Raw genomic sequence first — 12,493 nt, forward strand, 5'->3', positions numbered from 1 at the left:
GCATATTGTCCAGTTTCTAGTGAATAGACCATATTGTCCAGTTTCTAGTGAATAGACCATATTGTCCAGTTTCTTGTGAATAGACCATATTGTCCAGTTTCTAGTGAATAGACCATATTGTCCAGTTTCTTGTGAATAGACCATATTGTCCAGTTTCTAGTGAATAGACCATATTGTCCAGTTTCTAGTGAATAGACCATATTGTCCAGTTTCTTAGTGAATAGACCATATTGTCCAGTTTCTAGTGAATAGACCATATTGTCCAGTTTCTAGTGAATAGACCATATTGTCCAGTTTCTAGTGAATAGACCATATTGTCCAGTTTCTAGTGAATAGACCATATTGTCCAGTTTCTAGTGAATAGACCATATTGTCCAGTTTCTTGTGAATAGACCATATTGTCCAGTTTCTTGTGAATAGACCATATTGTCCAGTTTCTAGTGATAGACCATATGTCAGTTTCTAGTGAATAGACCATATTGTCCAGTTTCTTGTGAATAGACATATTGTCAGTTTCTAGTGAATAGACCATATTGTCCAGTTTCTAGTGAATAGACCATATTGTCCAGTTTCTAGTGAATAGACACTATTGTCCAGTTTCTAGTGAATAGACCATATTGTCCAGTTTCTAGTGAATAGACCACATGGTTCAAGAGAAAACACATAGAATCAACATTGCCATTATTTTCAATTAACTCTGTAACTCATCCAATTCTATTGACTTTTTTCACACCAAAACATTTTCAACAAACACATATTGTCATAGTAAAATAAATACAAATGTAAAATATACTGAATATTTCATGTTGAAACCCTCATATTAAACACTAATGGTATTCACTAAGATGATAGTTTATATTTAGGATAATGTTTACAGCTTTGTCATTTTTATCCTATTTGATTATTTTATATATTTTACACGTGATAAGGTAAGACGGCCAGAGATAATTAGACATCTGTGATAATCTGAAGTACCCAAAAAGGCCAGTAGATGTCATGCAAAAAAATATTATAATCTAACTTGAAAGTTACCACAATCTGGTAGTTTACTGGTAAACTTAGACATTTACCAGTAATATACCCTCCCCTTGCAACCCCAGTTGGATAATGTTTAGGTTCGGGGGGGGGGGGGGTACTCACGGCTCATTCATCAATCTGCCTGACCTCAGCCGACCCACTAATCATGTCCTATCGATATCCCATAAAGCATTGCTGCTTCACGCCTCCCTAGTGCCTGGCCAATAGCCACACACACACACACACACACACACACACACACACACACACGCACACACACACACACACACACACACACACACAGAGAGAGAGAGAGAGAACTGTAACACACACACACCTGTAACAGTAGCAGTGACTAACACGTCATGGCTTCCAGCATTGCTCCATGGCTCCTACAGGCTCCTGTATCTTTAGACTCCTTCCCTATTAACTGCTTGTAATAGCAAATATTGCTGAGTCTCAAATGTTGCTGAGTCCCAAACGTTGTTGAGTCCCAAACGTTGCTGAGTCCACCGCCTCTTAATTCATGCCTGATCTTTTCCCAAGCCTAAAAACACTCAAATTTAGCCAGGTACTTTTCAGAGGTTGCAAACTACTCTGCTTTAATATGTAAATGTGATCTACTGTTATGCAGTAAACCCCCCCCCGAGACACGTTTTTCATAGGCCTTATCTAACACCTGCAGTATGTTCGCATTAATGCGATTCAGATAGATTCAGATAGAATACGTCGTCTTTTAATGGCAATGTGCAGTCAAAACGTGATTTTCCTATGTTTTGTATATTTCCACACTATGAAGTTGGAATAAAACTGTGAAATGGTGAAAATTATGATAATAATAAATTATGATAATGGCTGCATTGGACCTTTAACTCACCTTATGCGAGGTGATTACCTTTATACTTCCTCAAAGAGACTTGGTAAGCTATTGTTAGTACATTACTGTCCTTTGTCCTCAGTCTAATAAGACACTCTGCAACATTGTTAATACCTGGCCATGCCAAGCGTCAGTCAGTGGAATTTAGAGACTTTAATGAGAATGAAACTATCTATCTATTGTCTCCTATACCTGCTCACAGACACAGCTCAGTCAAGTGTCAAAGAATCTAATACGGCAGACCTCATTCAGTGAGAGGGCATGCTCTGAGAATCTACAATGGACCATCTATCTATCTCTATGCCTCGTTCTGAGAATCTGCAATGGACCATCTATCTATCTCTATGCCTTGTTCTGAGAATCTACAATGGACCATCTATTTTTTTAAATGTTTTATTTATTTAACCTTTATTTAACCAGGAAGGGCTCCTTGAGATTTAAAATCTCTTTTTCAAGAGCGTCCTGGCCAAGATAGGCAGCACCAAGTCATTACAAAAATTACAGACAAACAACATGAAAAACTACAAGTAATCTAGTAAAAACCATTGAATTCACAAGAGTATAACAAAAATCAAAAACAGCAAATTAAAAACATTGACAGGTCAGGGAATCAGTCTCAAGATCATTCATCAGTGATTTAAAAATACCAATCGGGACAAGTTCTTCCAGTTTAAAAGTATTTTGTAAGGCGTTCCAAGACGATGGCGCAGAGTACATAAAAGCCCTTTTACCAAATTCAGTTGGGACATTTGGAACAGTTAGCAGGATAAAGTCCAGCGAACAAAGAGAGTACCCACCACATTTCTGAACAATAAAAATGCCCAAATAAAAAGGTAGTAAACCCAAAATGGCTTTATAAATAAAAGTATACCAGTGACTGAGGTTACGAGTGACTAGAGAAGGGCAGCCAAACCTGGTATACAAAGTGCAGTGGTGCGTAAGGGTTTTGCAGTTTAAAATAAATCTCAAAGTGCCATGGTAAAGGGTGTCTGAATCTGGAATGGACCATCTATCTATCTCTATGCCTTGTTCTGAGAATCTGCAATGGACAATCTATTTTTTTTTAAATTATTTCACCTTTATTTAACCAGGTAGGCCAGTTGAGAACAAGTTCTCATTTACACCTGCGACCTTGCCAAGATAAAGCAAAGCAGTGCGACATAAAACAGCAACACAGAATTACACATGGGATAAACAAAAGTACAGTCAATAACACAATAGAAAAGTCTATATACAGTGTGTGCAAATGGAGTAAGGAGGTAAGGCAATAAATAGGCCAATAGTAGCAAAGTAATTACAATTTAGCAAATTAACACTAGAGTGATAGATGTGCAGATGATAATGTGCAAGTAGAAATACTGGTGTGCAAAAGAGCAAAAAAAGTTAATAAAAACAATATGGGATAGCTGATGCTTAAAGTTAGTGAGTGAGATATAAGTCTCCAACTTCAGCGATTTTTGCAATTCCTTCCAGTCATTGGCAGCAGAGAACTGGAAGGAAAGGTGGCCAAACGACATGTTGGCTTTGGGGATGACCAGTGAGATATACCTGCTGGAGGGCTGCTACGGTGTGTGTTGTTATGGTGACCAGTGAACTGAGATAAGGCGGAGCTTTACCTAGCAAAGACTTATAGATGACCTGGAGCCAGGGGGTTTGGCGACGAATATGTAGCGAGGACCAGCCAACGAGAGCATACATGTCGCAGTAGTGGGTGGTATATGGGGCTTTGGTGACAAAACGGATGGCACTGTGATAGACTGCATCCAGTTTGCTGAGTAGAGTGTTGGAGGCTATTTTGTAAATTTCATCGCCGTAGTCGAGGATCGGTAGGATAGTCAGTTTTACGAGGGTATGTTTGGCAGCGTGAGTGAAGGAGGCTTTGATGCGAAATAGGAAGCCGATTCTAGATTTAATTTTGGATTGGAGATGTTTAATATGAGTCTGGAAGGAGAGTTTACAGTCTAGCCAGACACCTATGTATTTGTAGTTGTCCACGTATTCTAAGTCAGAACCGTACAGACTAGTGATGCTAGTCGGGCGGGCGGATGTGGGCAGAGATCGGTTGAAGAGCATGCATTTAGTTTACTAGCGTTTAAGAGCAGTTGGAGGCCACGGAAGGAGTGTTGTATGGCATTGAAGCTCGTTTGGAGGTTTGTTAACACAGTGTCCAAAGAAGGGCCAGAAGTATATAGAATGGTGTCGTCTGCATAGAGGTGGATCAAGGAATCACCCGCAGCAATAGCGACATCATTTATATATACAGAGAATAGAGTCGGCCCGAGAATTGAACCCTGTGGTACCCCCATAGTGACTGCCAGAGGTCCGGACAACAGGCCCTCCGATTTGACACGCTGAATCTATCTGAGAAGTAGTTGGTGAAACAGGTGAGGCAGTCATTTGAGAAACCAAGGCTGTTGAGTCTGCCAATAAGAATGTGGTGATTGACAGAGTCGAAATGCTTAGCCAGGTCGATGAAGACGGCTGCACAGTACTGTCTTTTATCGATGGCGGTTATGATATCGTTTAGTACCTTGAGCGTGGTTGAGGTGCACCCGTGACCAGCTCGGAAACCGGATTGCACAGCCTTGTTCTGAGGATCTGCAATGGACCATCAATTTATCTCTTTGCCTTGTTCTGAGAATCTGCAATGGACTATCTATCTCTATGCCTGGCTCCCTTTTTTTCTATCTATGCTCGCGTTCTCTCTTTTTCTATATATCACCTGTCACCAATCTTTAATGCTTTCTTTCTCTCTTCTATATGCTTTCTTTCATTCTTTTTACTATCCTCTCTTCTTCTCTCTTCTTCTCTCTCGTACTCTCTCGTTCTCTCTCTCCTGTAGACATCACTAGTTTGATTTCAACTGCTGAATAAGAGAGTGAAGAAGTCAAAATGGAAGAAAGACGGACAGCAAACAGGCTTTATATTCACTCAAAATAAAAAGACGGATAACATTGTATTTATAATTGCATGTCTCAGTAGATTTCCCTCAGCAATCTTATCAGTAAGTAATTTAAGCAGATATTCTCAACGACATAATGCTGTACTACTACCGTGGTTCCAAGAATCCCCAGCCTCTGACGCGGTTCCAAATTGCACCTTATTCCCTACATAGTGCACTATGGGCCCCGGTCCAAGGTAGTGCTCTATATACGGAATAGGGTGCCATTTGAGTGGAAGCCTCATTACCAAAGACTCGGTGACCTTGCTGTGGGTGAGGAGTCTCAGACGGGCCCCATCTTTACAGCTTTAATTAACATTGGCACTGGGAGCCTGATGGAGAGGAGAGTGGAGACACAGGTTGTCCATTTGGCTCTGCCTGCTGAGAGTGGCAATCCTCCCTGTGTGTGTACTCACGTGTGCGCGTGTGTGTCTGTATGTGTGTGTGTGTGAGCACGTCAGTGCAAGTGCAGTGCGCCAGAGAGGTCCATTACATTTGAATAGACCTTTTTAAATCTCCTTATGTAAGACAGCACTCCGAGATGTGTGATATCATAGCTCTATTTTAAGGCACTCTACTGTATTTATCAAAAGACTAACCCATTTCGTAAGCTGTATTTGAGATCATTTCACGTGATGGCTTTCTCACCAAACCCTCTGCACCATTGGTAGCTCGGTGGTTCAGATTAATTTGGAGACAGAAGGGCTACCTTGACTTGTTAGCTCCAATCAAGCAATATATGTTCTCTAGTGACCTACATGTATACCCACATGCGTCATGGACCTACATCTAAAATGGAGAATTGACCTGGGGTCCTAGCGTCACACCTCTGTGCGTGACCCATGTGAAAAAGAACAATAGCCAACAATTCCTTTCAAAAATCATGCTGCCGGGATGATTAATGCTGTGGGATCTCATGGTGGAAATGAATTGAACCCATAGAACTATGAACTCAATTTCTTTATTATTTGTACTTCTAGTAGTATTACGGTTGTCGTAATAGTAGTTGTAGTAGTATTACGTTAGTAGTAATAGTAGTTGTAGTAGTAGTATTAGTTGTAATAGTAATATTAGTTGTAGTAGTATTACTGTGGTAGTAATACTAGGTGTAGTAGTATTTATTAGGTCTGTAAAGATAGTAATAGTAGTTATGATAGTGGTAGTACTAGTTGTAGTAGTAATATTACTTGTGAGTATGTAGCTGTAGTAGTGATATCGTTGTTAGTAGTATTACTAGTTGTAGTAGTAAAATAAGATATAATTGTAGTAGTATTACTATTTTATAGTAGTGTAATCGTAGTTGTAGTAGTAGTAGTTGTAGTAGTAATAGTTTGTAGTAGTATTTCCTGTAGTAGTGATACTAGTTGTAATAGTATTACTGTAGTAGTAATACAAGTTTGTAGTAGTATTAGTAGTAGTTTGTAGTATAATAGTAATTGTAGTAGTATTACTATTTAATGAGTAGGTAATCGTAGTATGTAGTATAGTAGTAGTAAAGTTGTAGTAGTTAAGTAGTTGTGAGTGGGTATGTACTAGTTGTAGTAGTAATATTACTTGTAGTAGTATTACTGTATAGTAGTGATACTAGTTGTAGTAGTATTACTAGTTGTTGTAGTAATCTATTTGTAGCAGTATTACTGTAGTTGCAATAAATGACTGTAGTAGTATTACTAGTTTTAGTAGTATTAGTATGTGTAGTTGTAGTAGTATTACTGTGTTGTAGTAGTAATAGTAATTGTAGTAGTATTACCTATTGTTATAGTAGTAAATATTAGTTTTGTAAGTGAAAATAAGTGATAGATACTAGTTATATTTTGTATTAGTTAGAGAGTGTTAGTAGTATTACTCAGTATAGTATAATAGTAGGTTTGTGGTCAGGTAAAGTATTAACACGTGTAAGTAGATAAGATAGTAGTTTGTAGGTGTGGCTACTCAGTGTTAGTGGCGTAATACTAGTTGTTAGATTGTAGACTGGAGTAGTGTAGTAGATATACGTATCTAAACTATTTGGGTAGTACTAGCTATAGATATTAGTTGTAGTAATGTATTACTAGTTGGAGTAGTAATAGTAGTTTTGGTAGTATTACTAGTTATAGTAGTAATAGTAGTTGTAGTAGTAGTATTAGTTATAGTAGTAATAGTTTTACAGCACCCAATATCATTCTGTGGTATTATTTGACCATGGGGAGAACTACTGTACCTACAGTATTACGTTATTACCCCGATGCAGGTTCCAATCGAGCCCTTACAGTTTCATATCTGATTTTCTTGTAGTTTAATCAAGGTATATCATTACAACTCCAAGTCTCCTGACCCCCTTCCCCCTTCCCCCCCACCCCCATTTCTCCCTGGGCTGTCACAGGAGGCTTCAACCCAAGCACCCTGTTTGGGCTAAAAGTCACTGGCTCTCATTGGAGACCCATTGGAGCTTCTCCCGGTGTGGGTGTAGCAAACAGCCGTAGCTAAATGCAGATTAAAACTACAGCAGAAAGACCCAGTAAAGCCCTTTTAAGACTTTGGGTGATTTTGGATTTAGTACTGGTACTGAAATAAAGGGTCTCTTCTCTCCTTAATTGACGGTTGTAATCCGTGTGTTGTTCCAGGGTCCTCCCGGATGGTTTGGGAAACAACAGGGAGCCCAAACTAAATGGGTTCTAGAGGGGAGAATAGTGTGGCATGGTCGAGATGGAGGTTTGTTGGAGGTTTGCTGAGGGTTGTTGGCAAGTGTTTGACTTAGATTGACTCAATGTATGTATTGTATCAGTCTCCAGTTACAAGGTTTACTTTAAGGAGTACAAGGTGTAATGTATTCTGAGCATTGTGAAAATAATTAACATGAAAGATAGCTTTAATCAAATGCATTAAGCAAAAGTTTTCCCAAAAATGATCTACTCACTGTAAGTACTGTATGACATCAATATGAGTTGTGAGAATATGAGAACCTGTTTGTTTGAATATAGGAAAAACATTATTCTTGATTGGTTTAGACTGGCTTTTAAAGATCACACTTAGCCCCAGAGTGAAGGTGCTATGGTTGGCTTCTCTAATATTAAACATGCTTCCAAGCAATGTGCATACATTTCACACACACACACTCTTAGCCTCAATCAGAATGATAATATCCTCCTTTTGATCACTATCAGTGTGTCTGCTTAATCTCTCTCTGCTCAGTAATTAACCCTGTGTCGATTCATATCAGTCATTCATTTTATGAGAGATGGGACGAATTGAAATTGGAGTGCAACTGTTAGCTAGCTTAACATGCTAATGGAACACAGTTAACTTCTCTCAGCTAGTTAAACATGCTAATGGAACAGGGTTAACATCTTTCAGCTAGCTAAATATGTTAGTGGTACAGAGTTAACTTCTCTCAGCTAGCTAAACATGCTAATGTTCCAGAGTTAGCTTATCACATCTACATTTTTAATTTAACCTTTATTTAACTAGGTAAGTCAGTTAAGAACAAATTCTTATTTACAATGACGGCCTAGGAACAGTGGGTTAACTGCCTTGTTCAGGGGCAGAACAACAGATTTTTACCTTGTCAGCTCGGGGATTCAATCCACCAACCTTTCGGTTACTGGCCGAATGCTCTAACCACTAGGCTACCTGCCGCACCAACATGCTAACATGCTAATGTTCCAGAGTTAACTTTTCACAGCAGCAACCATTCCGGATGTGGCAGGACTTAACAGACTAAACATTTTCAATAAACGTTAATCAAATACAACCACCAACTGTTTGCTCATTGCTGTTGATATAAGATGGCGACTCAGCGCAAATGTGCATGTGCCCATTGAATCTCAACAAGGTAACAGTCGGTGGTGGTATTTGATTAATGTTTATTGAAAAAGTATGGATTTCCGCAAACAAAGAAAGGCACGCAACTACAGATAAGAAACATAGGTACAATGGATGTAGCCTGAGCCAGATTCCACAAAGCCTGGTTTCATCTCCATGCCGTTGGTGAAGTTCATCATAAACTTGGAGTGGAGTATAGTACGCTAGGCAAGACTAAGCTAAGGGTCTGCAGAGCTAACATTCTAAGTCTCCCATTCAACGTTAGCTTCCTGTGATGTGACTGGTAACATTTAACTGTTGCCCCCCTTTATGTATGGTTTCACAAAGCCTTTATAACAGCTACACAAGACATACTTTGTCAAACTGTAAGGTGCCAATTTTACCAGAACTTATCCATATTCTAATTTTAACTTTGCCATGAAGTCTTTGTCAAGATCATGCATTTTTTCCAGTCTTTGTCATTCTATTCTCATGTTCGCTGGCTGTACGCACCTGCAAGTCACGATCGGGAGGCAGAAATTAATTACACCAATTTTCCCCCAGAGATAATGAGTGTCTATTGTTGGTAAGGTGGTAGAGACTGCGAAAGAGAGAGAGAGAGAGAGAGAGAGAGAGAGAGAGAGAGAGAGAGAGAGTTTATTTGTATGGAAATTAAAGGTATGTGTGTGTTTGGGTCTGTTTGAAGGAGGGAGGGTTGGAAGGAGAGAGAAAGAGAAATCTGAGGTCAATCCATTGATCCATCACTCGGTAATCTTATCATGCTCTCTCTCAGTAATCGAGTGTTCTCTCAAATGACAGATTCTTTGAATTCTATAGATCCCTAGAACGTTTTCAATGGACCTAGAGATTGAGGACTGGGGATGACATTTGTTGACTTAGCTTTGTGGCTTTGAATCAGATCCTTCACATTGTCCACTGACTGTGTATGGAGCATTGTCTTTAGATGTCCCCGGTCACACGATGCCAGTATGTGCCTACTGTAGTTAGTGACAGTGTGATCATAAGATTAGATTGGTGTGCGGTGCTGAAGCTTGGGAGTGTTACATAACAAGTACCGTTCAAATGACTATTGAGTCCAAGTCTCTATCTCTCTATCTCTCTCTTTCTCATGTTATCTCTCTCTCTCGTTCTCACTTACTCTCCTATCTCTCTCTTTCTCATGTCTCTCTCCTCATCTCTCTTCCCGTCTCTCTCTCTCTCTTCCTCTCTCTCTCTCTCTCTCTCTCTCTCTCTCTCTCTCTCTCTCTCTCTCTCTCTCTCATCTCTCTATCTCTCTCTCTTCTCTCTCTCTCTCTCTCTCTCTCTTCTCTCTCCTCTCTCTCTCTCTCTCTCTCTCTCTCTCTCCCCAGAGGACCTATCACATCCACAGTAGTGTATGGATAGACACTGTATGAGATACTGTTACCCACTGTTGGTCAAAAGAAAACACATTGAAATGTGTGAAAAATGTTGGACATTCTATAGCAGTAAATGTCTGCGTGTTCACCCAATAGGATGTTTCAGAGCTAATGTATGTGCTTGGTAGTTGCTACTAAAACAAACAAAAATTCAGTCCTTGCTCGTGTCAAATCTTGAAAGCAGTAATTCTCAGCAAAAGTTATAATCTCTTTTTTGAACCCTGAATTGATTTAAACCTGTTTATGGTGTATTTTTTTCATGTTTGAGGTTCAGCACATTTTTATCTAATTTTCTAGGAAAATAAAATGAGTGAAAGCAGAACAACAAAGAATCAGGAACGCTTTTAACTTGACCTCAGAGTGAATACACACAGCATCTCATGAATACACACGCATGCACATGTAGTTGCGTATACACACGTGCGCACACATACACACTCAGTTAAGGTCATCCATCCCAGCTTTCACTCCCACCAAACTTTTACAGCTCCTGTTTATTATGGGCAGCTCTGAAGCTGTGACCTTCCTGATGTTTCCACAGACCTCAGACTGTTGATTTACTCACGCCTACAGACTGGACTGACTCCCAGTGTCCGTGGTGTGTGTGTGTGTGTGTGTGTGTGTGTGTGTGTGTGTGTGTGTGTGTGTGTGTGTGTGTGTGTGTGTGTGTGTGTGTGTGTGTGTGTGTGTGTGGTGTGTGTGTGCGTGCGTAGCGGCGTGCGTGCGTGCGTGCGTGCGTGCGTGCGTGCGTGCGTGTGTGTGACTGCTCTAGCTGCCATGGCTTAATCCCTCAGATGGCCATCGAAGGCCTCTGTCTAAAGCTTCAGATCTCCAGGCTTGAACTCCTATTAGCAGAACACCAGGATCAGTTAGAATTCAGCCAGCGTTTATTGGTCAGATATTTAACATTCTATGTCTGTCCTATTCTTTCCAGCTCTCCTTTGCGGCAACAACTCCTGTTCTGGCCGACAAGAAGAAGTACCCCAACTTTTTTCGGACGGTTCCGTCGGACAACGCGGTGAACCCAGCAGTGGTCAAGTTCCTCAACTTCTACAACTGGAGCCGCGTGGGGACCCTCACACAGGACGTTCAGAGGTTCTCAGAGGTGAGGGAGGATATTATGATTTTATTGGAAATTATATGATATATCATGGAGATATCGTGATATTACGATATATATTGGAAATATCGTGATATTATGATATATCATGGAGTTATCGTGATATTATGATATATCGTGGACAGACGTGGGGGGTTTTCTGTGTATTTGAGTATTTTCAAATACACAGCCCAAAACAAGTACTTTTATTTGAATATTGGATTGGTTATTTGTAAAAAAACAAATAGTCAACCAAATTGTATTTGAAAGTATTTTCAAAAACTTATTTCAAATACTATTTTCAAATGCTTGGGATAAATGTATTTGATTAAGTGTATTTCCAGATACATTCCAATATTCAACTACTTGTTTTTTCAAATGAAGGTTATCTGAATAGTTTTTCGAAATGTATTGAAAAGTAATTGAAATACCTGAAAGAGAATTTAATCCCAGGTCTGATCGTGGAGATATCATTATATTACGATATATCGTGGAGATATTGTAATGTAATGCTATATTGTGATATTATAAGATATATTGTGGGAAAATTACAGGTAGGATTGTGATGATAGTGGTTACTTCTAATGCAATTTTAACATGCACACAGAGAGTAACTTGTGTTTTATGACTTACTGAGGACATTACTGTTTATATATTCCCTGTAATGTTAGTACACAGCTGTTGTATCCTTTTAAGTCCTTCTAAAAATACATTACATTTTTGAAAGTGGCATTTTAACATCATCTCTCAACACAAGTTACTTCCTTTCCCAGTTTGTGGTAAAGTCCTTCTGGGAAACATGAGTTACATTATCCCATCTGACTCACCATGCATGGTCACTGTATGCAGGCTTCAGGCACCCACACCCATTACACATAACTGGTACACCCATCAATACCCATTACACAGAACTGGTACACACATCAATACCCATCACACAGTACTGGTACACACATCAATACCCATCACACAGTACTGGTACACCCATCAATACCCATTACACAGAACTGGTACACACATCAATACCCATTACACAGAACTGGTACTCACATCAATACCCATTACACAGAACTGGTACACACATCAGTACCCATTACACAGAACTGGTACACACATCAATACCCATTACTCAGTACTGGTACACCCATCAATACCCATTACACAGAACTGGTACACACATCATGTACCATCTGTGTAATGGGATTGATGGGTGTACCAGTACTGAGTAATGGGTATGTGTGGTGTACCAGTCTGTGTAATGGGTATTGTGGTGTACCATCTTGAGTAATGGGTATTGGATGTTGTGTACCAGTTCTGTGTAATGGGTATTGTATGGGTTACCAGTACTGAGAATGGGTATG

At 39.6% G+C, this 12,493-nt stretch overlaps 1 protein-coding gene across 1 annotated transcript in view; it reads left to right on the forward strand.

The window, feature by feature from the left end:
* Window positions 1-12,493, forward strand: part of LOC111955841 (gamma-aminobutyric acid type B receptor subunit 2-like) — a 506,723-nt gene that overhangs the window by 307,625 nt on the left and 186,605 nt on the right. The window contains 1 exon segment of the mRNA XM_024134728.1: window positions 10,968-11,138. Within this exon segment, the coding sequence (XP_023990496.1) occupies window positions 10,968-11,138 (171 nt within the window).

This window comes from Salvelinus sp. IW2-2015, linkage group LG31, assembly GCF_002910315.2.
Source record: "Salvelinus sp. IW2-2015 linkage group LG31, ASM291031v2, whole genome shotgun sequence".
Lineage (NCBI taxonomy): Eukaryota > Metazoa > Chordata > Actinopteri > Salmoniformes > Salmonidae > Salvelinus > Salvelinus sp. IW2-2015.